Below are 24,227 nucleotides of genomic sequence, written 5' to 3'. Positions count from 1 at the left end.
AAATCCCAGCTCAGGCCCTAAACCTGTCCTGGGCTCACGGATCCTCATCACTAAAACGGTAAAACTTGACAGCAGGGGGCAAGACCTAAAAGAATCAGGGCTCGTGAGCACGTGTGTGGGACAGCTGCACCGTCGGTTCTTCCGATAAGAACCCCTCTGCTCGGCTCTACCACCAGAACCCTCGCCTGGCTCAGCGAGGTCCTCTCGGGTCAGGAACTCCGTTTCCCACTCCCGCCGAAATAGGCTCAGACTCCAGTCTCCTGCCTGGACCAGTGCGACTTCCCAAACTTGCCCTCCAGGGAAATGAAGGGGTTAATTTTCCAACTCCACTTAGCCGAGTTTACTTGGGAATTTTCCAACACAGAGTTAGAAGCTATCAGACCGAGAGGCTGCTGGGAACGTCTCCGCCTCCGGCTCCCTTGTGCCTGGGTGCCGCCCCTAAGCCCGAAGCGCAAATATAGGAAAGGAGCGGATGGAAGCGGAATGCCCACCTGCCGCTCTGTAGTGGGCTGGGCAGGAGGGCGGGGCGGGCCTCTGTGACGTCAGGACCACGCCCCCTGGGAAGGCGCTGCGCCTGCGCCAGAACGGCTGCCTCGCTCCCGGAAGTGGAGGGTCTGCGCGGAGAGCGCCGCTGGGTCTGGGTGCCCGGAGGCAGAAGCGCTGGCGGAGCTCGCTCGTCAGCCTCCGACCGCCATGTCGTCCTTCGACACCAACCCCTTCGCAGACCCAGTGGACGTAAACCCCTTCCAGGTAGAGCCCCCAACTCAGTTCTCTCTAGTGCCAAAGGCCGCGGCTCGGGCGTCTTTCGCTGGAGCCGGGAGACGTGGCGTAGGAGAGACGGGCTGTTTGCCCAATGGGAGAATGGGCTCTGGGGGCTGGCCTATCGTAGTGTCTGGGGGGGCGGGACTAGCAGCAGGTGGAACTGCGGAGGGGGCGGGGCGCTGTAGCTTCGGGAGAGGTGGTGGGACCCCCTAGCTCGGGGAGAGGTGGTGGGACCCTTTTTTTCTCCGGATGTCGCCCCTCTGGCTGGACCCTGTTAAGGAAGGGGACTGAAGCAGACGCGGTCAGGGAGACCCACCCCAGCGTCGAGGAGAGAAGCGACTTCAACTGAGGGGGAAGTGTGGCTACCCCATCCCGCAGTCTTGGCGAGACACCTGCCTTGAGTGACATTAGGAAAGAGGGTGACAACAAAATGAAGAGGTGGAAGCTTCTGGTGGGAAGGAGATCCCAAGTTCAGCTCTCCCCCGACCCCCCGAACAGCCAAACTAGCCTACAAGGTATAGGAGGCCCACTGAGATTTGCTAGATTTGCTAAGGAAGATTGGGAGAGGGTGGGGAGGTAGCCAACGCACGCTGAAATACGGACTTGATAAGAATTCCACACCTTGGCCACGGGTCTAGTTTGGACTGGGATTTTAGCTAGATAGGAGGGAGAGCCCAGGTTAGGGAGGGAGAAGTGAGGGGGCTCTGAGGGTCTTGAAGCACAAGAAGTGTGGTCTGATGGACCTGTGTGTGTTGTTAGGGTAGTAGAGATGTGTTGACCTTTGAGCTGGCCTGATCTTTTGAGCAAAGGATAGCGGAAGAAGTCTTCCTACTTAAAGCCGAAACCTTTCTGCTTTTGAGCTGAGGGTACAGGGATATTCTTTTAACACAGCGAAGTGCTGGGGCTTCTGTTAGCTCCACATCTCCTGTGTCTCGTTTCATGTCTGCTCAAAACCAGTTCTAGGGAAACTTGATTGTGCTGACTGGTGATTTATGAGCCCCGAGGTTTCTGCTCTGTCAGGATGTCACCAGGCACATTAACTCATCTGCTTGTATTTTATTCTGGCCATTGGCAGCTGCAGAGTTTCCTGCAGGTGTGGGGGAAGTACTTAGAGGGGTCCTTCCTGCAGCTCACAGCTTGAGTTTTCTCACCTTGAATTCCTTCAAGGGTCAGAGCAAAGACAAAGGAGACTAGCAGGGAATAATTGTATACTGTCAGAGTGAACATTTTATGCCTCTTTCTTGGTCTCAAGGTACTTAGTCAAAGGGAGCCCTCAGGGCAAATTTTAGTAGTTTGGTCTTGGTAACATCCTGAACATTCCTCTTGCAGCTTAATGCTTCTTGATGGAACCTTGTCTCTTATGTAATGCGGTCATCTCAATTGAGTAAGAAAAAAACATTTGCATTTTTTTTTCTGCCGGTGTCATCTGGTAAGAGTTTGGTTTAATTCCAAAACTGCTTTATAACACTGGACTTTGAGTTTTAGTAAGGATCTAGTAGTCTCTTGGAATGCCTTCTGTGTAATGATTTGCTTTTTTTTTTTTTTTCTTGTCAGAATCAGAAATAAAATGTCTGCTGCTATCTGAGAGGCAGTCAGCTGTCCAAAGATGCAAAGAACTTGTCCCCAGCGCTAGCAGTGGGCAAGATAATTGGCCTGAATGCTGCCCTGTATTAATAGCAGCTTGAAAGTCTTAGGCTGAAACCGCATCTTCAGCCCCAGGAATGATTGTGCAAACTGTGGTAGAAGTAACTTCTGCATTCAAGTGAGACAGTCTGTCCATCAGGCAGCCCCAGGATATGACAGGACAGGAAGCAGCTGTGGCCCTGTAAAGAGCAACATCTGGTGGGGAATCCTGTGTGGGAAGACGAAAGCTGGCTGGCTGTGGCTCCGCTCCTCCTTATGCTGGCCTGGGTTTTTCCTCTTGGCACACAGTCCCGTGGGGAGAAGGAGCTTTGGACGTGAGGCCCTCAAGCTCTCCTGGAGAGCTGCCCTCCCTGTCCTTGTGATGGAAGTGTTTGCTTCCCTGACTGCCAGGGCTGGGTCATTGGGAGGGTGCAGCCCTGGGGTGACTGGGTGTGAGCCCAGCTTCATTTACCCAGGGTGTTAGCATAGAGCTCAGGAGAGAGCAAGGGGAGAGGCAGTAGGCTCAGAAACTGTCACACCTAACCAGCTTTCAGAGCAGAGTCATGTTTTCCGTCAGTCCGTGGTAGGTCATGAAAGTATACTCAGTGTTCAGAGTCCATGGAGGCCTATTAGATCCAGGGGGCATCCTCCGAAATCTATTGTAAACCCTCATTCCCGAGAGGAGGAAACCAGGAACCCAGTAAGGACGGGACGTGCCAGAGTCACCAGCTAATTCGCAGCAGGAAGGAGCCCACATCTGGGGCTTTTGAAGTTCACATATTGGTCTTAAACTGCACTGGGGTTTTTTAGGCCAGCTAAGGAAAGAATGTATCTTCGTCATCACTGCCCCTGTTCTTGGAATGAGAGTACTGGTAGGGGTGATTAGTGATTAGTACTAGCTAAGTGAGTTTTAGTTAGTACTCACTAATTAGTGTTAGCTACGCAAGTTTTTCCCCAGTGTGTGGGGCTGGAATAATACAGATTATATTGAGCTTTTTAAGACACATCTGCTGTGCTTTTTAGCCGCATATGTTCTGAGTAATACCAGTGCTAGAAGGTGCTTAAGGTTATGTAGTCACATAAGTTTGGGAGTCACTCTGAATTCCATTTTTCTTGCAGATTGACAAGGCTTGTTAGTTTGTGAAAGGCTCTGAGCAGTCCTGCAGTAAAGACATGTGCTCAACTTTGTCTGACCCGGCATTTCTCAGACTTATCCAACCATGGAATCCTTTTTCTGCCAGCTCTTGTAATAGGCCGTGCAACTTCCGGTGTGCCTTTAAATTGACTTCTTTCCCCGTGTTTTTTTATCCACTTCCTGCTCCCCGCCTCCATCTTCCCCCCTGCACAGTGGGCATGGGCTTTTATGACCTCTTCTTTGCCTAGAGTTGTGATTGGGATTCTTAGCAAACTTCCTGCCTTGTAAGAGCGGAGAGCACACAGTTGTCACAAGAGCGCAGCAGAAGTTTTACCAAACTTCCAGGAGGAAGCAGGAAACTGCAAGCCAAGGATTACCGATTTCACAACCTCCCCTGGCACTCCCTCATCCCTCTGTTAATTATGGTGCATCTGCTCTGCAATCTCTGGGTATGCGGGTCCTGCTTTGGACTGATCCCAGCGTGGCTGCTCCCAAGAGCGTCTCAGGAAGGCTTGTCGGGGTGTCGAAGAGGGAGAGGGCTGCAGGTGGGCATTGGCACGCCTGTTGAAGGTTCCAGCAGTCCGCCAACAAGCAGGTCACCCAGGCCAGCGCCAGGGCTGCTTTCCTACTGGGCATCTCTGCCATGTTGCCCCAGGCAGACGGCATCGATCTCAGGAGGGGGAGTGAAGTAGCTGGTGGTGCTTGAACAGAGAAAACCTTTCAGCGTCCTGAGTTGCCAGATCACACAATATCACTTTCACACGTTGCCTCCTCGCAATTAAAAGATAATCTCAGTGGTGTGGCTGCTTCCCAAGGATTTAAAACGTTTCTCTCCCGTGGGAGGAGAAAGTGGTGGCAGAAACGTGATTTGGGTGTGAACAAAGCTCCCTGCACAGACAGCGAGGCTTTGCCACTTCCCGGAGAGGATGGGCTCCAGCTGACTGTAACTTCGGGAATTCTTAAAACCACCAGATGGACCTGTTAGAACTTTCTTGTGCAATAGGAGCATTGTCTCAAGAAAGTTGAAAATGGTAAAGTTCAGACAGTGGGAGTCCAGACAGCTGGCAGACTGGGGTGGAGGGGAGTCCTCTCCCTGCCTCTGGCTGGCACCCGGAGCCAGGCTGGGTGCTAGAAAGCACCTGGCTGGAGACACTGCTGAACTTGAATCCTACACTTCGGTTTTCTTTGCAGCTGCTTGGAGTAGGATAATTCTGTGTTCAGAGCGGTGGTACTATTTAACCAGGACCAACAAGGGGTACTTGCCGCTCTTTCAGAGAAGAGTGCTGTGCACATTAGCAAGGTGTGACCTGTCCGGCAGCGCCCCGCTGAGATGCCGACACCTGTATGCGCAGCACTGAGCTGCTGCTGCTCCAAGGGCCTGTGCCGGAGGTGCAGGTAAATGAGCCCGTGGCCTGCCAGAACTTCTGACCTGGCAGGAGAGCCAAGAAATGCTAGCTGCGCACGATAACACTGTAGGTATGAGGACGGTAGTCAAAACTTGCCAGAAGGAGCTGTGAGGGATCTGAGGAGGAAGGGCAGAGTCCTGTGGTAGACAGGCTTAGGCCGAGAGCAGAGAGCCTGGCAGATGGGGAGAGAGGGTATTTCCTACTTCTGGTGACGGAGCACCAAGAACCAAAAGTCGCTTCTGCCTGCTGTTGCCCTGCAGCCCCAGGCACTTCTTCCCCCTGAGAGCCTGCCGCCTCTCCCACTGTGGGCCTGGGGCATGCCTGCTGCTTGGGGCACACTCGCTAGCTTGGCCAGTCCCTCTGGTGGTTCTCTCTGCCCTGGCCTCTTTAACGCTGGGACTGTCACCACCTTCTGCCTGTTTTCAGGCTGTGAAACCTGGAGTTCTGTCCTTGACTTTGTTCTCACTGTTTACCTCTCTAAGTTCTTCCGTTTACACTGTAGCCAGCATGTGGGGTGCAGGAGCACCTGGCTCCGGGGACCCAAACAGGCCACTTGCCACTAACAAAATCCAGAGGCGGAGAGATGAGTGGTGGTGAAACAAGAGAGGACTTAATCGCAGGGAGCCCGACACCAGGAAGACAGCGGGAAGACAGCGGGCTAGCATCCCAAAGAGGGTCGCCCAAGTGCGGGACAAGGCTTTCAGGTTTACGTCGGGAAAGTGTGGGGCAAAGGTTGGGTCTGTGCAGGTCTGCAGTGAACGTTAAATCCCTCATTGTCTTCAAGGCAATCACAGGTGGAGTCTTGCTGGCTCAGGACAGTCCTTGTTGCTTGAGGGGGTAGTTTCGGTTCCCATCAGAGGACGCTTGGCCCTCAGGGTCTTCAGCCTGCGCCCAGGGACCAGCTGGAAAGAAGAACACAGCTAGAATGCTTGAGGTCAGAACAGGGGCCGCGAAGTCCTCTTTCACTGTGGCTCAGAGTAGCACCCACATCCCCGCGGTCGCAGATCTGGAGCTCTGGGGGCACCTGGCTCGCTCAGTTGGTAGAGTGTGTGACTCTTGATTTTAGGGTTGTGAGTTCAAGCCCCACGTTGGGTGTGGAGCCTACTTTAAAAAAAAACCAAAAAACAGACAAAGACCTAGAATTCTAGCCCTTACCTTCTCCTGAGCTTCAAACCAGTAGTCTCATGTTTCACCTGGACGTTGCCAACCTTTTCAAGCAGACCTAGTCCGTAGCTGTCTCCAGACCAACTCGGGATCTTCTCCGGGCCTCTCCTGCTCCCACACAGCCACTCCTGAAAAACCTGTTCCTCTTCCCCCGTGATCACTGATCTTGCTCAGCAGTGGCTCTGTTCACCAGTCACCCAAGCTAGCCACCCAGTCCCTCAACTTCCCTTCCTCCTTTCTTGCCCAGAGAGTGGCCGAGCCTGTGGCATCTCCCTGAGCAGGGCGTCTGGAGTCTGTCCCCTCTTCTCTGCTCCCAGCTGTCATGCCTTGGTCCTGTCACCCCTGTGGACTGCGGTCCTGTCCAGGCCTTGCTCGCTGCTCACTGCACTCTCTGCACTGCGGCAGACGCCAGTCTCCAGTTGCCCTGCGCTGCCCACGGGTGGAGTCCAAACTCCTGCAGCCTGCCCGGACCCCTGCTTCAGGCTGGTTCCTTGGCACTCCTGGCTCCTCTGTCTATACTGTTCACTCCACAGCCCCTGGAAACTTCTCCGGTGTAGAGGCTGCTTTTATTTTTTATTTATTTTTATTTATTTATTTTTTTTATTTTTTAAAGATTATTTTAGAGCGGGGGTAGGGGGAGAGGGAGTGGGAGAATCTCAGACAGATCCCCCACTGAGCGCAGAGCCCAACCCTGGTCTTGATCTCACCACCCTGAGCCAAAGCCAAGAGTCAGACCCTTAACTGAGCTACTCAGGTGCCCCTAGAAGCTGCTTTTAAGCGACGGGTTTGAGCACTGGAAACCTGAGTCAGGTAGAAGGGCCCACAGTGGCCCCCTAGCTGAAAGCAAACAGGCTTATTAAGTGACCCACCTCAGAAGATCCATAAGCCCCTGCTGACCAGTGGGCTCCTTACAACTGGGCACAGGTGCCAAAAAGGGAAAATGCCATACGTTCCCATACCTCCTCACTTCTCCCTTAACTATAGCCCCCCGCCCCCCGCCCCTGCTTCATGGCAGACCGTCTCTCCTTTGCTGTCCTGCCCACTGCTCCTTTGCAGGGTTTTCAGTCAATTTCTGTGTCCTTGGTCCTGCCTTGGGTGAATCTTTGCGGCCACCTGATTGGGTGGTCCCACATCCTTTCGAGCTGCTGCGCCTTTGCCAACACTGCTCTTGCCGCCCTCCTTCGTGCTTGCTAAACGTCTGTCATCGCTCAAGATCCGACTTGGGTGCCGCCTGAGTAAAGCCTTCCCTGACTTCCGGCCGCTTAGTCCCTCCCTCCTCCATGAAGCAGGTGCGTCGCCCTCTTCAGTGCACATCTTGCCGCACCTCCGCCCTCCTGCTTGTTCTCTTCGCAAGCGCAGGAACCAAGGCCTTTTTTCGGTGTCTGAGCCCTGTGCATGGTGTGGGACGGTTTGTGTAAGGAGGAAACAAAGGTGGAAGGGGTGGCAGGTGGCTCAGTTTGACCACGGACCAACCGCTGCCCGGGGTGCAGGTGCCAAGGCCTGGAGGCCTCAGGTGCCTGGCGGGGTGGTTCAGCCTCACTTTTTTGGGCTGCTCTGTACATCACTGCCGTGGCAGGGAGAGAGGCCCCGCGTGCACCTTGCTCATTTGGTGGGTCCTCAGGCTCTTTTAAAAAAGGCGTGGGCGCATGTGCTTTTTTAAGGTAAAAATAACATAATCACATGGAAAATTTGGAAGACAAAATAGATCGTTTAGATTTCTTGCCTTTTGCAACCATTGTTCTTTTGATGTGTTTTCCTGCCAGTCTCTTTTCATATGAGTGCTTTTGACAGAATTGTTACTTGGGGTTCATATAACAAAGCCTTTTCTGTGTTGCTGCCCTGTGTTCATAGTTGTGATTTTTCATGGCTGTGCAGACCATTGAGGGAACGTGTACCAAAACATTCTTATGCTCACTGTCATTGGATGTTTAAGTCATTTCCCGATTTTTGTTTAAAGATTTTATTTATTTTTAAGAGAAAGAGAATGAGAGTGAGTGGGGGAAGAGGCAGAGGGAAGGGGAGAGAAAGAATCTCAAGCAGACTCCCTGCTGAGTGCAGAGCCGGGCTCAGGGCTCCGTCGGAATCCAGCCCCGAGATCATGACCTGAGCAGAAACTGAAGTCAAATGCTCAACTGACTGAGCCACCCAGGCGCCCGTGTATTTTTTCTCCTATTGTAAATATTGGTGCAATAAATATCTTTGCAGATACAGATCTTTACACATTTTTATCGTATTTCCTCAGGATGGAGTCTCAGGTAGGACAGTACCGAGGTTAACTGTGGCTCTTTTCACTTGGGACCCAGCCAGCCGGGCTGGGGATGATTGCCCTTTTTTGTCCCATGACGCACAGCCTTGTCTCCAAAGTAAATAGGACTTCACAGAGGTTCCAAAGTATTGGTAACACTGCCTCCCAGAGAGAATGGCCGAGTGTTTTCTGTTGTTGTTCATGAGGTATTTATTTAATGTGTTTATTTGGAACCTGAAATCCCACATGGGGAGCTTGGGTGGAGTGTGGGATGGAAAAGCAAGGAAAAGTCACAGCTCAAGCACGGCCGGGACCTGTGACATGGAAAGTGACTGCCAAACCGGAAACAAGCGTGTTTTTCCCGGGCCCTTCCCTGCGGAGCTCCAGCCTGCCTGCCTGCCTCTTTTCCCTCTCTCGCTGCCGCTACACGAAGGGTTCCCCTTCCCCAGCGGTGGTGGGCCCCTCCTCTCCGCTGTCTTCCCCCCCCTTCCCTTGCTCACTCTGCCCTGGGCTCCTGTGCTGCACACACAAGTCTCTGCTAGAATCCTCGATCCTTGGCTCCAGGAGGGCAAGAGTTGCACCCTCTTCGTCGTGGTGTGGCCCTCACACCGTGACTCTTCCCTGAATGAAAAGAACTGAGTGCAGGCGTGTTTTCTTTGTTACAAATTCAGCGAAGGGCATTAGCCAGTCTGAGTCCTTTGTGTACCAAGGCGGTTTAGGTTACCTCTCTATAGGTGAAACTTAGTTCTTGCCATCCCTTGAAATAGCTACTTGACCCGCTTACGAGTCCGCTGATGTTTGGCGAGTGGGAAAGGAGGTTGCTGCTGTGACTTATTTGTGGTTCGGGCTAGAAGCTGAGGGTCTTCATTCAGACCGCTCGGTGTGGTCCTTACTGCAAAACTCTGCGTGTCTCCTACCATGGGGGTTCGCCAAGGACTTCCTGAAGTCCAGGAATAAAGAACTGAAGAGAAACAGTTGTCCTGCTCACTCATGTGCCCTGTCAGTGTTCCTCAGGAGTGGGGTGCCTTCATTCAGCCGCACATGGAGTGCCTTCCGTTTGTCGACTGCACCAGGCTTTGGGGCTACGCTGCTGAGCAGGCCTTCCCCTCTCAGGCTTAGCGGTGTGTCCCTGAAGATAGACAAATTCAGGATCCGGCTCAGCCACTACCCCTGAGATCTTGGACAGACTACTTCCCCTTTCTGATTTGGGGCTTTCTCCAGCTACAGGGTGGTCATGGCGTTGACATGGGGGGCGGGGAGTTGTAGCTTTTCTCAGCCAGGGCTCCTCAGCTGAGCCACAGCACAGAAGCTGGCTGAAGTGACGGTTCTCTCCATTCTCAGGGATGGTTTAGAACCAGGACTGTTGTAGGTGCCCGGGAGAGAAGTCAGGTCGTTGAAGACAGGGGATGCCTTAGGGCGTTGGGCCAGAATTCTTTCGAAGAGCCAGGTTGAGGAAGGCTGGTAGAACCTTCATTTCTGACGGCTTGACACAGTGGCCAGTTTTGGGGTGACTAGAACTTCACCATAGCGTCATTGTGTAAGCCTGGCACATAGTAGACACTGTCAGTGTTAGCTCCCTTCCTCTCCTGCCAGGCCTGAGCTTCTTATCTTTCAGAAAGAGCCCAGGTCTCCCAGAGTGTTCCAGGCCCCTCTTCTGAGGCCCTGGGGCTGCTGCAGTGATGCAGGCGCCCCCCCCCCCAGCTTTTGGGCGGTGCCTCCCAGAGAAAGTGGAGGAGGGCACAGGGCGTGGGCTCTCAAACATCCCATGTGCTTCTCCGCGTCGGGCCTTCGGCAAGCACTAGCAGCCAGAAGTGTGAACTAGTCACGGCAGCATCTGGCTGCAGAGGTCACAGGCTGTTGGGGAGACAGTGTTTGTGGTGAGACTGCTGAGGGGGCCAGGACCAAGTGTTGAAGATTTTAGTGAAAAGGAGGAGAGATCACTCTAGGCCAAGGAGTCAGCTCACCCACCCCTGGAATCCTCTTGGGCTTTGCCTTCTGGTCAAGGAAGTGACCTCTCTTCATGGTCTGAAGGTTGCCTATTAAAATGTGTGCACCTCAGGCAGACATGTGGGCCAGCACCCGAAACTGCTACCAGAGCCACCCCTCTGTCCTCCGTCCTGTGACACAGACTCAGGTAACCAGTTCCTTGGATGGTGGATCTGATTTCAGTGACTTCAGCTCACCCAGTCTGCTGTGGCTTGGTGTTTTGTGAAGCCAGAAAGGGGAACAGAGCCTGAGCTCCAAATCTTTCTTGTAGGAAGCCAGCCCAGTGATTCTGGGAGAAATCTGCTAGGCATTCAGCCAACGAATAACCTCAAGGCCAGTTCCTCCAGCTCAGGTGGCCTTCTGAACTTCACCTGTCACTTTGTCCAAGTTGCGGGGGCCACCAGGCAGGGACATAGCCATGTGACCTCCTTGCAGAAGAAATTGGGTGGGGGTGCAGAGATGAGGTATGTCCAGAGAGAAGAAGTCAGTTGGAGCTGTGTGCCCAGCTCTGGGCTAGACCCTGGGGCCAGCCAGCCATCCAGTCTCATCGGTCCGGAACCGGAAGCCCAGGTGGGAAGACAAGAATTGGTATTGTGAAAAACATCAGAGAGAACAGTCACCGCTGTCCCCTGGTTCTGTGAACGTACAGAATAGGGAGCCAACCATTTTGAGACCTAAGACAAGTACAGCACCGTGGTGAGGGTGTTTCCACATCTGAGATGTGAGGGGATTGCCCTCTGAGGGTGTGTCTAATGTGAATATTGAGTTTGAGAATCCGTCCAGTGGAGGTGAAGCTGGGCCAGCAGGACGGGAGCATGTGGACCGTTGTGAGGGACTGGGGGGGGGGGGGTTGTTGGGAGGGTTAGGGGGCCAGGGGAGGCCTTGTAACCGGGGCCTTGGCAGAGTGCAGCAGCCTCGTGTCCATCCTTCACAGCTGTTTCTCGCAGAGCCCAGGCATCGCTGTCGAGCTGGACCTGAGCCCCGTACCTATTATGTACAGGGAAGGGGAGGGGAAAGGGATGATAGAGTGCGGGGAGGGGGCAGGATGAGGCTGCTGGCCACTGGCCCCAGGCCAGCAGGGAGGCTGCTGGGATGCAGGAGATTACAGGGAGTGCTGTGCGGGCCCTAGGCCAGAGGGCTGGCCTTGGCAGAGGTCAGATGGGGAAGGGAAGACTCAGGAAGGAAAACTCAGGAAAAAACTGTGGTCTGAGGACATTTTTGCATTTTTTGAAAAGAATCCAGGAAAAAAAACCCAAAAACATTCTCCTGGCTTTTCGTCTGAGCCCTTCATGCCTCTGTTCCTAGCAAGTGTGCCTGGTTTAATAAAACCAGCACTGGCAGCCAGCAGCGTGTTTTTGTTCCAGAACCTGAAACTGTCCTTTAAAAAAGAAGAGGAATAAGTGCTTTCTGTAAAATAATAAATGCAACAGTACAGAAAGGTTATGAAGTAAAAAATAAGTTTCTCCCCCTGCCCCCCCTAGTCCCTAGATGTAAATACTGTGAACTGTTTTGAATCTGGAAAAGGGCACTAACAAGGACATGGGTGGTATCTATTCCAAGGTACCAGAGTGGGAAGCTTGCTCTGGGTCTCTTCTGGGAAGTCATCGGGGCTGAACTCCTCCTTTTCCAGAAAGGGAGAAGAGACCACAGCTCTGGTGTGGCAGGGGCTGGGCACAGGAGCCTTCCTGAGAGGCTTTTCAGGGCACCAGGAAGGGCCTTATCTGTCTCCCTTCAGCCAGGTATCCCTGAGGGTGCCCGCTGGCCCTAGGAGGGGCCAAGAGTTGGTGATGTCATTTCTATACACGAACAGTGATACTGAAGAAAGAGAAATTAGGGAATCGATTGCATTTACAATAGCACCAAAAACCGTAAGATATCTTGGAATAAACTTAATCAGAGAGGTAAAGGATCTATATTCTAGAAACTACAGAACACTGATGAAAGACATTGAAGAGGACACAAAAAGGTGGAAAAACATTCCATGCTCATGGATCGGAAGAATAAACATAGTTAATGTTTATTAATTAGTAATTATTTATTAATTACTAATTACCAATTATTAATTATTATTAATTATTATCAATGCCATCCTGATCAAAATACCAATGACATTTTTCAAAGTGCTAGAACAAACAATCCTAAAATCTGTGTGGAACCAGAAAAGACCCCGAATCGTCAAGGAAATGTTGAAAAAGAAAAGCAAAGCTGGGGGCATCACATTGCCTGATTTCAAGCTATACTACAAAGCTGTGATCACCAAGACAGCATGGTCGTGGTACAAAAACAGACACATAGACCAATGGAACAGAATACAGACTCCAGAATGGACCCTCGACTCTATGGTCAACTAATCTTTGACAAAGCAGGAAAAAAACATCCAGTGGAAAAAAGACAGTCTCTTCCATAAATGGTGCTGGGAAAATTGGACAGCTGTATACAGAAGAATGAAACGACCACTCTCTCACACCATACACAAAGATAAACTCCAAATGGATGAAAGACCTTGATGTAAGACAGGAATCCATCAAAATCATAGAGAAGAACATAGGCTGTAACCTCTTCGACATTGGCCACAGCAAGTTCTTTCATGACATGTCTCCAAAGGCAAGGGAAACAAAAGAAAAAATGAACTTTTGGGATTTCGTCAAGATACAAAGCTTCTGCCCAGCAAAGGAAACAGTCAACAAAACAAAGAGGCAGCCCATGGAATGGGAGAAGATATTTGCAAATGACACTACAGATAAAAGGCTGGTATCCAAGATCTATAAAGAACTTCTCAAACTCAATACCCAAGAAACAAATAATCAAAAAAATGGGCAGAAGATACGAACAGACACTTTTCCGATACAGACATACAAATGACTAACAGACACATGAAAAAATGTTCAACATCATTAGCCATCAGGGAAATTCAAATCAAAACCACACTGAGATACCACCTTACGCCAGTTAGAATGGCAAAAATGGACAAGGCAGGAAACAACAAATGTTGGAGAGGATGTGGAGATAGGGGAACCCTCTTACATTGTTGGTGAGAATGCAAGTTGGTACAGCCACTTTGGAAAACAGTATGGAGGTCCCTCAAAAAGTTAAAAATAGAGCTACCCTGTGACCCAGCAATTGCACTACTGGGTATTTACCACAAAGATACAGACGTAGTGAAGAGAAGGGCCATATGCACCCCAATGTTCATAACAGCATTGTCCACAATGGCCATACTGTGGAAGGAGCCGAGATGCCCTTCATCAGATGGTTGGATTAAGAAGATGTGGTCCATATATACAATGGAATATTACTCAGCCATCAGAAAGAATGATTACCCAACATTTGCATCAACATGGATGAGACTGGAGGAGATCATGCTAAGCGAAATAAGTCAAGCAGAGAAAGACAATTATCATATGGTTTCACTCATTTGTGGAACATAAGGAATAGCAGGGAGATCGGTAGGAGAAGGAAGGGAAGAATGAAGGGGGGGGTTAAACAGAAGGGGAATGAACCATGAGAAACTATGGACTCTGGGAAACAAACTGAGGGCTTCAGAGGGGAGGGGGGTGGGGGACTGGGATAGGCTGGTGATGGGTAGTAAGGAGGGCACACATTGCATGGTGCACTGCGTGTTATACGCAAATAATGAATCATGGAACACTACATCAAAAACTAAGGATGTACTGTATGGTGACTAACATATCATAAAAAAAAAAAAGAGCGAGAGAGATGGCGATGTCCCTCCCCTTCGTCAAGGTTCTCTCTTCTTCCCAGGGCGTCTCATGGCTGTTTTTGTTTGTTTTTGTTTTTTTCCCTTTGCAGGATCCCTCTGTGACCCAGCTGACCAATGCTCCACAAGGTGGCCTGGCTGAATTCAACCCCTTCTCAGAGGTTGGTGAGCATGCCCTCTTTCTGGGTCCCTGGGTCCTCTGGCTGGTGCTAGGTTTCTGGGGCAAGGAGCCTTGGCAGAGGCAGAGGCAACTCTGAGAAGCTTCAGCCCTCAAAGGAACAGTCCTAACATGAGCTTGGGGTGGGGGAAGGGTGAAGAAGTCCCCAGTTCTCCCCTCCGGATCTGTGATCTGGGCCCCTCCCTGAAGAGAGTAGGACCGTGCTGGGGAGCTGTGACTCCAGCAGAGCCAGGGGTGCTGGGTGAAGCATCACATTGCCCAGCGCCTGAGGCTTGATGGCCAGGAAGCCACAGAGGTAGGCCCAGGCCTGCCCCAGAGGGAATGTCCCTCACAGGCAGGGGCATGCCACTTACCCTGCTGTGGGTTTGTCCCTGTGTGGCTGACCGGTGGAGCCACTCACCTGCCTCCTTTGGTGTGTTCCACACAGACAAATGCAGCGACAACAGTTCCTGTCACACAGCTCCCTGGGCCCTCGCAGCCAGCGGTTCTCCAGCCCTCGGTGGAACCAACCCAGCCAACCCCCCAGGTACTGTTGACCAAGATCCCTTCAGCCTGTCCTTTCCAGCAAGGGAAGCACCCAGACCAGTACCTGAGCCCTGAGATTGGGGGAGGGGGTAGACAGAGGGCCTTCATTCTTGGCTCCCTTTCAAGGGCCCTCTTGATAATCTCTTTGGAGCTGGTCACTTGCACATGGAGGGTCTGCTCAGCCAGCCTAGATCCTCACCCCCAGCCCACTACTACCACCGAAAATAAGCTCTGCTTACCAGACAGGAGTCCTTGGTGTGTTCGGTGAGAGCATTTGCCCCTCTCGTGCCGTTCTAGATCCTTGTGGACCCTTTGGTTTGTCCTCTCTTACTTGGGGCCCAGAATCTCTCTCTCTCTCATTTTTCTTTTTTTACCTTTTTTATTCCTGCCTTTCTTCTTATTTTCTTTGTCCCTTCACCAAATACTGTAAATCTTGTCTGCCTCGTGCCTGATCCCCTACTCCATCCCCTCACCACCCTGCCGCGCGCTCCCTGCCACCCCGCGCTGGTGAGCGTGACCCACAGTGGAGTCGTATGTTGCAGCTCCTGCTTAGACAGGCCAGCAAGTTCCTGCCTACCAGGTTCCTGGCAGTGAGCGAGCTCTCAGAGAGGCAGATGCTACTAGGAGGAGATAGTATTCTCAGAGACAGCTACATGCGAAGGCTTCCGAAGGTAGGCAAAGTGTAGATGAGCGGGAGTGAGGGCAAGGCCCGAGCTGGGCTTTGGACTCTTGTGGGCCCCAAGCTGCTCCCACTGTCTGACCGGACTTGGGAGAGAGGGCTAAGACCCTCACCATGGTCCAGCGTGGTCAATTCTGGTCCTGCTTTTGCCCCCAGGGCGTGAAGTTTACCTCCCGAAGGCAGCCTTAGCTCTTCGAAAACTCTCTTTGGAGAGAGGGAGAGAGTGAGCGTGTGTATGCGTACACACGCATGCACACGTACGTATGTACACATACTCCCGGTTTGTCATCCTGCAAGGTGACTGGTTTGATAGCCATTCCCTAAGGACTGTAGATTTCAGGAGGAGCTGGGCACTAGTGGCTCCCGGCAGGAGTGGGTCCCGGGGCCCTGGGCTGGAATGCCTCACGTAGAGCTCCCTAGATGCCTCCCTTGGAGGCCTTGCTCTGCCTGGACAGGGGATAAAGCTTGGACTCGGCATGCACAGCTGGGCGGAGCAGGGCCAAGCCTAGGGGGCTGGCCTGGGATGTAGCTGGTCACAGTTCAGGTGACGTCAGGGGTTGCACCTGGGGGTGGGGTGGGGTGGTGCTGAGATCCCTGAGGCCCTAAGTGCACCTTGGTCTGCCCTCGTGTGCCTCCCCGCACTCACTGCTAGCAGGCCTGCACTGTGTCCCCTTCACACGCACACCCTCCAGGCTCTTCAAGTGAGGTGTGGCTCTCCGGGTTTCTGGTTAAGGTTAGTCTCTCGTGAGGCCATTTTCCCTTTGCTGTTACCCCAAAGGTCACTGTAATTGAGCTTTGCCTGGATTCCAGAATGGGGGATAGTTCTCTCATCTCAAGCTCAGGGAGGAAGGGGAGACAAGAGCCCTGCTTAAGGCTGGTTAACACCTAAGAGGACAGAGGTGTCACAGGAGACAGGTCGCCTTGGCGTCTCTGTGGTGGTCTCTGGTACCCAAGACACTGTGGGGCTGGGATTGGCTCTCCCTGCATGGGGCAAGGCCCTTCTGGTTTCCTACTCAGGCTGACGCTGTCCCTCCTTCTCCCATGTCCGGCTGCCCCCACCCTCTGTGCCCCCCAGGCCGTGGCCTCCGCAGCACAGGCGAGCCTGCTTCGGCAGCAGGAAGAGCTGGACAGGAAAGCAGCCGAGCTAGAGCGCAAGGAGCGGGAGCTGCAGAACACAGTGGCCAACTTACACGGTAGGGGAGGCGACTGGTCTCTGGGCCAGCGTGCCTGGCGCAGGAGCCTCCGCTGAGCCTGCTTGGTCCGGGGCGGCCCCGCAGCTCTGTTGGGCTCTAGAACATCTCAGCGGCGCCGCTGCCAGCGCCAGGAAGAGCAGTGAGGTGGAGGCCGGGAGACCCGCAGGGTGGTCCTCGCGGCTGTAGATTGTTTCCACGCTCCTTCCTGCTCTGAAAGTTCTTGCTAGAGTAAGGGGCGCTGGTCCTGCGTGCGATTCCCCCTAACCTTCATGATGATAACCCCTTGTGCTTACGGGCTGGTTGTTCGTAAAAATCATCACTTAGGCCATTTTGCTCTGTTTCCCAGTGCATTTGGGATGCATTATCCTGGAGTGGGCTTGTGGGTATTCATGCCCCATCCCACTCTGCCCATCCCACTGCCTACCCATAGCAGCCCTGACCCCCACTTGCCGGCCCCCTTCTGGGAGCCCTGGTTTGGCTCGTAAACTGCTGGGGTGTGCACCCCACCATGCTGCTGCAGAGGCCAAGCCTGACCTCATTGCCTCTTTGTACACAGTGAGAGAGAACAACTGGCCGCCCTTGCCCTTCTGGTGCCCTGTCAAGCCCTGCTTCTATCAGGACTTCTCGGTGGAGATCCCTGCCGACTACCAGCGGATATGCAAGATGCTGTACTATCTCTGGATGTGTGAGTCCTGGCCCCGCCCTCGGAGCTCCGGGGGGAAAATGCGGTGCACTCCAGAGCCCTGTCTGCTCCAGCTGCTCCTCCCCGCAGACTCCAGCCTTCCTCAGTGCTGGGCCGGGGGGGTTGGGGGACCTTCTGCCCGCACGATTGGCTCTTCATGATGTGTGGTGTTTCTGCCGCTGCCCTCGCTGTATGGACCTCATGTCCTCTCCAGGGGGTGGTTTGCCAGGCCTGGGAGCCCTTCCATCCCCTTGGCACCAGCCCATCTCTCTCTCTCCTCACCCTCCCCAGTGCATTCGGTGACTCTGTTTCTGAACCTGCTTGCCTGCCTGGCGTGGTTCTTAGTCGACAGCTCCAAGGGAGTGGACTTCGGCCTTTCGATCCTGTGGTTTATCATCTTCACCCCCTGTGCCTTCCTTTGCTGGTACCGACCCATCTATAAGGCTTTCAGGTGAGTGCGGCTGGGGCAAGGGGGTAGAGTATGGCTGGCATCCCAGGTAGCAGGCCAAGGGCCTTATGCCCAGGGACCCCATCCCAGCCTCAGAGCAGAGTAGGATGGTGGGGTGATCCACTTTCCCATTCCTACCCACAGTTGGAGCAGACGGGGGTCAGGAGCCATTTTCCTGCGATGTTGTGCCCGGGGTCTGCTCTGGGCACTGTCCTTGGACTAGGCATGGGAGACCTAGAGAAGGGTCCGTGCGCTCCCACCTGCTGCCATGCTGTCTGATGCGTTAGGATTTCCGTCACTGGGAAGAGGGCGGGGCTTCTTCAGCTCCCTTCTGAGGCTTTAGGGAGTCCCCTTTGATAAGCTCTCCATGGCTTATCGCTCCAAGCTTGTTTACGCCTCTCCCCTGCCTCCCCAGGAACTCTCTTGAGCCTGCTGAGTGCAGACCGGTTGACCTAGAATAGGCAGTGTGGACATGAGCGGCTCCACCTCACAGACCCTCGGGGCTTGTGGCATGGCGCCTCCGAGTTGCTGCTTTCAAGCCTGGGAACCTAGCAGGCCGCAGGGAGAGAGGGGCAGTAGGGGCCAAACCCTCCCATGCACTCCTCAGGCAGTACGCCAGCCTTCGAGGACATGGAGATGGAGGTTTGGTCTAGAGTTCTGTGCTCCCCAAATACCTTTTCTTCCACCCAGGCCAACAGTCTTATTATTAGATATTTATACCTTTGGCCTAGATTTCCTTGTCTCTTAAGAAGTGCAGATACGTACCCCAGGAAATGGACCGTTAGGCTCTTTATGTCGTCCTCTGGGGAGCAACTTTATTAGCTCTTTGAGTAGAGTGGCAAGCACTGACCCCTTAAACTGGAGGGCAACGAGTGGCAAGCCCTTTTTGATTATGGTTGTGGATGTCTGTGTCCTCTGGACAGTGTGGCTGCTCCCCTGGAGCTGTCTGCACTCCCATCCTGCCTCGGGGCTCCTAATGCCATGCCAAGCGAGGAATACTGAGCAGTGAACCCCCAGCCCACTTGTGACGTGCATTTCCCCCTCTCTCCGCAGGTCTGACAACTCTTTCAGCTTCTTCGTGTTCTTCTTCCTGTTTTTTTGTCAAATAGGGGTCTATATCATCCAGTTGGTTGGCATCCCTGGCCTGGGGGACAGGTGAGACCTGGGGCAGCATGAGGGGCTGATGCTTGGGAGGCGGCCTGGCCTCTCTCGCCCTGTCTCCCCGCTCCCAGAGAGCCCTCCCAGAGGACCCAGGGGCTGGTGGCATCCTCATGCCCCTCCAGTTCTTCACTGGTCGCCACTCGCTGCCTCGCCTGTTCACCACTTTCTGGGGTGTTGTGGGTGGACCTGCCCTGAACCCTTAGGCGACCAGGGCTACGTCCTGTGGAGGATTGCGTCCTCTTTCTTTGCTTCTGCCGTGCCCTCCAAGAGGCTGGTGCTACTTCTACAGGCCCCAGGCGAGCCCTCGGGTTTGGGCACTTGCGGACAGAGGCCCTGGCCTTTTGTGGACTCTGTGCTGTGACTTTGTCCAGAGGCCATGTAATGTCAGGAGCTGGAGCCCTAGCCTCTCCTGGATTGGCTCCTTGCTTTGAGCGTAGAGCTGGCTTGAGTTTCCTGGGTGCCAGAGCCCTCAGCTCAAAATTAGCCTCAAAAAGAAAAGCTGCTGGCTGATGTTTTCCTTTCTGCCCCAGTGCACAGGGAACATTATAGAAAGGTCAGGCTGCCACTTGGCTGAGAGCCTGAGCCTGGAAGGGCTGTGCTACTTTGGTCCCTTCCCTCCAGTGGAGCTGGCAAATGCAGGGCGGAGGGAGGGGGCTGACTCATCTTGCGCTCCGAGCGTGCCCACTGCCCTCCCGCCACCCCTCATCCATCTCGCTCTGCTGTTTCTGGGATGGCCCCTTTCTCTTTGAAAGTGTCATCACTCACTACCCTCAGTGGCATCCTGGAAGACAGGCTATGGCATAAGGCCTCTTTGCTCCCCAGCTCGGGAGTCAGAAGGCTTGAGTTCTGGTCCAGGCCCACCCCCCCCCCCCGCCCTGCCCCCTGCCCTGCCCCCTCCCCCCTCCCCCCTCCCAAGCTCAGCAGCCTCCAGCTTCCCAGCGCCTCCCCACCTCACCTCCCAACCCTCACGGCTGGGTGGATAGAATCCCCCCTTTCTTGTTATCAAGTATAAAATACACAGAACATAAAATTTATTTTATTGACGACTTAAACCATCTTAAAGTAAGAAATTCAGTGGCGTTAAGTAGATCCATAGTGTTATGCAGCCCTGTCCATTGTCTAGTTCTAGGCCATCTGTGTCACCCTGAGAGGAGACTCTCTACTCATTAGCAGGCATCCTGCTCCCTCCTTCCCGGAGCCCCTGGCAGCCATGAAGCTGCCTGTGCGCGTGCACGCACGTGCGCGCTCTCTCTCTCTCTCTCTCTCTCTCTCGATCTGCCTACTCCAGACATTTAAGTGGAACCATACAGCATGTGGTTTTTTGCGCTGGCCTCACTCAGCATGAATGTTTTAAGGCTCATGCTGTACACGGATGTGTACATCCTTTTTATGGAGCGCTCGTCCATCCGCTTGTCTGCTCATCAGTGGACAGACCCTGGGGTGGTTTCCTCCTTTTTGCTGTTGTGAACAGTGCTGCCATGAACATTTCTGTACAAGTCTTCGAATACCTGGTTTTGTTGTTTCGGTTATGTATCTGGAGTGAAATTGCTGGGTCACGTGGTCAGTCTGTGGAGGAGTGGCCAACAGTTTCCTGCAGTGGCCGCACCATTTCCTTTGGCAGTGTACAAGGGTTCTTGTTTTTCCACAGCCTCACCAATGCTTGTTTTGTCTTATTTTGTTTTGTTCCCAACTTAGAGGTATATCATCTCACTGTGGTGGTCTTTTAAGTCGGCTCCACACCCAGCGTGGAGCCCAACATGGGGCCCGAACCCATGACCCCGAGACCAAGACCTGAGCTGAGATCAAGAGTTGGGTGCTTCACTGACTGAGCCACCCGGGCGCCCCTCTCGCTGTGGTTTTGATTGGCATTTTCTGAATAACTAGTGGTGTTAGCACTATGTGCTATCTCTTACGTGCTTTTTGGCCATTTGTGTATCTTGGTTGAAGAAATGTCTGTGCAGGTCTTTCTCTAGTAATTGGGTTGCCTTTTTGTTGTCGAGTTCTTAATGTATTCTGGATACTAATTTATCAGATTAACACATTTCCCCCTTATGTGTATTATTTTTTCATTCTTGTATTAGTGTCCTTTGATGCACAAAAGTTTTTAATTTTGATGAAGTCCGGTTTTTTTCTTTTGTTGCTTATGTTTTCAGTGTCATATCTAAAACCAGTGCCCAACCCAAAGCCATGGAGAGTAAACGGTTTTCTTCTAGGTATTTTAGTTTTAGCTCATACTAGGTCTCTGATCCACCTTGAGTTCCATTTCCGTGCGTGGTTGAAGTCCGGGTCCAGCTTCATTGTTTTGCATGTGGCTGCCCGGCACCGTTTGTTGGACAGACTGGGGTCTTGGCACCCTTGTCCAAAATCAGTTGATGATCGATGTATCGGTCTGTTTCTGGACTCAGTTCTTTTCCATTGATCTGTATGTCCTTTTCTTTTCTTTTCTTTTCTTTTTTTAAAGATTTTATTTGACAGAGAGAGACAGCCAGCGAGAGAGGGAACACAGGCAGGGGGAGTAGGAGAGGAAGAAGCAGGCTCCCAGCGGAGGAGCCTGATGTGGGGCTCGATCCCAGAACGCCGGGATCACGTCCTGAGCCAAAGGCAGACGCTTAACCGCTGCGCCACCCAGGCGCCCCGATCTGTATGTCCTTGTGCCAGTACTGCACTGTTTTGAGAACTGTGGCTTTGTAGTGAGTTTTTAAATCAGGAGATGTGGGCATATCCCCGTTATAGATAAGAACCACTGGGGCTCAGGAAGGTCACCTTCCTACCGACTGGAGGCAGAGGGGCTGCCCTGGGTCCCAGCGGGAGGAGCTGAGGTGATAGGCTGAATGCAGTGGGTTGGCCAGTGGTCCTCTTTCCCAGAGGGTGGGCTTTGGGAGTGAGCAGCTAGGCTTTCCACGTCCCCTAGAGCGGCTTGGACGACTCCTGTCCGAGGGCAGTGTGGGGCCTGTCAGCCTCACAGAGGCCTGGCCTCCGGCCCACGGCTTCGTGCTGTAGGGAGCTGCTTGGGTGGTGGCTGGTCAGCCTACAGCAGCCACTTAGGGAAGAGACCCTCACGGGCACCTCTGGGGCCCACTCTCACTGTGTTCCCTCTGGCTTCCTCCTCCCCCCTTTGCAGTGGTTGGATTGCAGCCCTGTCTACGCTGAAGCAAGACCACTTGCCTGTGTCGATCATCATGATGGTGGTGGCTGGCTTCTTCACCCTGTGCGCTGTGCTCTCGCTCTTCCTTCTGAAGCGGGTGAGTGGTGGCCGCTGGGCCAACCGCAGCCTGAGCAAGCAGGCGCCTCTTTCCTGCCTTCGCCTTGGGGCTGCCCATCACTGGAGACAGTTGGGCCCCCCAGGTCGCAGAGGTCCAGTGACTGTCCCCAGGTTTCGGGTGGGAGGTCAGGCGGGCCCCCAGGGTGCACTTCTCAGCCCAGCCTCTTTCCGCAGGTGCACTCCCTGTACCGCCGGACGGGGGCCAGCTTCCAGCAGGCCCAGGAGGAGTTTTCCCAGGGGATCTTCAGCAACAGGACCTTCCGCAGCGCCGCCTCCTCTGCCGCCCGAGGAGCCTTCCAGGGGAACTAGTCCTCCTGCCTCTCCTTCCTCTGCCCCAGCCTTTTCTCTCGCCTGCCTTCTGGCTGCACTTGCCGTGGTGCCTTAAACAGTGGTCATGCCCAGCACAGACCTGGGGAGGGTCTTGCACGGTCCTTCCTCCCTCCCTCCTTCCTTAGCCGCCTGCTCTCCATTCTGCCCGAGGGGAGGGGAGGGAGGGAGGGACAGGGACCTTTTTTTTTTTTTTTTTTTTAACACAAGAGAAAAAAGAAAAAAGCTGTCTTTCCTTCTCTGGTGGTGCTTCGGTAGGTTCGAAGCAGTGGGACTGTAGTTCACTTCCCCCTACACACGTATGTACACACGTGTGCGTCGCATACATGCACACACTTGGGATCACCAGCTGACCTGGGCCCACACCAGCTGGAGTTTTATTTCTGCCAGGATCCTGGGATTCCACTCCTCCCCCAGCAGGCCTGGCCTGAATCTGGCTCCACAGACCCAGCCTGTGGTTTCCACAGTCCTGCCTTTCCTTCCTGCCCAGGCTGGGGTAGTCTCCCAAGGGCTCCCCTTTAGATGAGCTGCAGTCCACGTGGATGGAAAGCTCTGTTCCCCAGATCACTCTGAGGTGGTCTCTGGGCTTCCAGAGCCTCTGGCATGGTCGCTCCCAGGCTCTTCCCTGCCTTAATGTTTCTCACAGATTTATAGCCCTTTAATGCCCCCTGCACTTTCCTGGTGTGGGGGTACTTGTGCCCTTTGGGCCGTCTCTGAGCCCTCTCCCCTCTCTAGACCTAATGAATGTGCAGGAGGGTTGTCTGGGATTTGGGGAGGAGGAAGGGATGGAGGACACTGACCCCAAGTAGTCCTGCCCAGCCTTTGACAGTTGTCTAGGAGGGTGGAGTCTGACTGTCCTGGTGTGGTTTGGCCCTGTTTCAATTTCCTCTCCTCCTGAAGGACAGCGGCCCTTTGCCGTGGCCTCAGATTCTACCCCACTCTGCCTTCTCCGTTCAGCAGTATCTCATGTGTATGACTCTTGGGGGCGGGGGGACAAGAATCAGTCCAGAACTGCGTCCCTCATGCAGGACTGATGAGCCACTTTTCTGAGGGCTCCCCCATCCCCTCAGTAAAACCTAGGTCACCTGTCACTGGTCCTGGGGATTCGTCAAGTGTGTCCGTGTGATGGGCACCTGGGAATCAACAGATAAAACCTGCACCCTGTCCTCTAAAGGCTGTACACAGGGTGGGTGTGTGGACTGAGGGGACTTCTCAAAAAGCTGACCAACTGCCTGCCTCTGGGGCCTGGGGCCCACCCCGGGACAGCGTGCAGACCGGCAGCCCACTCAGCCCCAGGGCCACTGAATGATCATGGCAGTAACCAAGGTTTTGTAAACTTTCTGGTATTTTTTTCTTCATGTACAAATGTATATGTTATGTCTCAATTTTTGTGCTTTAAATAAAAACAAGACATTTTCAGACAACCCTAGTCCTAATGTCTGGTGGCCTTGGGAGGGTGGGAGTGGCCCACAGAGCCTGCACTGAGCTCGAGGCTCCAGTGGCCAGATTCTGCATCTGGCCGCCCTGCTCTGGCTGGTGTGGGAGGGGCCGAGCCCCTTCCTGAGACTATTTGGCCAAAAGCACCTTCTTGTCTCAGTATCTCTACTTTAGAGCGGCTGGTTCTGAGCGGGCGGGGCACGCTGGGGAGCTTCTTTAACTCTTACCTGCCACGTGGCACACCGGCTCAGCCCGGGACCTCAGCTCTTGTCCTTCACGTGAGCCGTAAAGCCCGG

At 53.5% G+C, this 24,227-nt stretch overlaps 1 protein-coding gene across 2 annotated transcripts; it reads left to right on the top strand.

Moving 5' to 3' along the window:
* The first annotated feature begins 560 nt into the window (after positions 1 to 560).
* Positions 561 to 23,918, top strand: SCAMP2 (secretory carrier membrane protein 2). 2 transcript variants are annotated; one of them, XM_026478529.4, is made up of 10 exons: positions 561 to 750; positions 14,132 to 14,200; positions 14,645 to 14,743; positions 15,285 to 15,413; positions 16,497 to 16,614; positions 17,171 to 17,299; positions 17,588 to 17,747; positions 18,798 to 18,899; positions 22,027 to 22,147; positions 22,342 to 23,918. In XM_026478529.4, exons 1-10 carry the CDS (start codon positions 694 to 696, stop codon positions 22,474 to 22,476), a joined length of 1,119 nt encoding a protein of 372 aa, XP_026334314.1. In that variant the 5' UTR covers positions 561 to 693; the 3' UTR covers positions 22,477 to 23,918. The 2 variants fall into 2 exon arrangements, with proteins under 2 accessions (XP_026334314.1, XP_026334313.1); XM_026478528.4 differs by lacking the exon at positions 15,285 to 15,413 and having other exon boundaries at positions 570 to 750.
* Positions 23,919 to 24,227: the final 309 nt, after the last annotated feature.

The sequence above is a fragment of the Ursus arctos genome, unplaced genomic scaffold (assembly GCF_023065955.2).
Source record: "Ursus arctos isolate Adak ecotype North America unplaced genomic scaffold, UrsArc2.0 scaffold_28, whole genome shotgun sequence".
Taxonomy (NCBI): domain Eukaryota; kingdom Metazoa; phylum Chordata; class Mammalia; order Carnivora; family Ursidae; genus Ursus; species Ursus arctos.
This window is presented reverse-complemented; position numbering and strand designations above follow the sequence as displayed.

Bases quoted from the DNA above. Each gene is read 5' to 3' on its own strand.
- SCAMP2 (XM_026478529.4), top strand. From the start codon at position 694: ATGTCGTCCTTCGACACCAACCCCTTCGCAGACCCAGTGGACGTAAAC. The intron at 14,744-15,284 runs GTACTGTTGACC...CGTATGTTGCAG, and splicing joins CAACCCAGCCAACCCCCCAG to CTCCTGCTTAGACAGGCCAG. The intron at 16,615-17,170 runs GTAGGGGAGGCG...CTTTGTACACAG, and splicing joins CACAGTGGCCAACTTACACG to TGAGAGAGAACAACTGGCCG.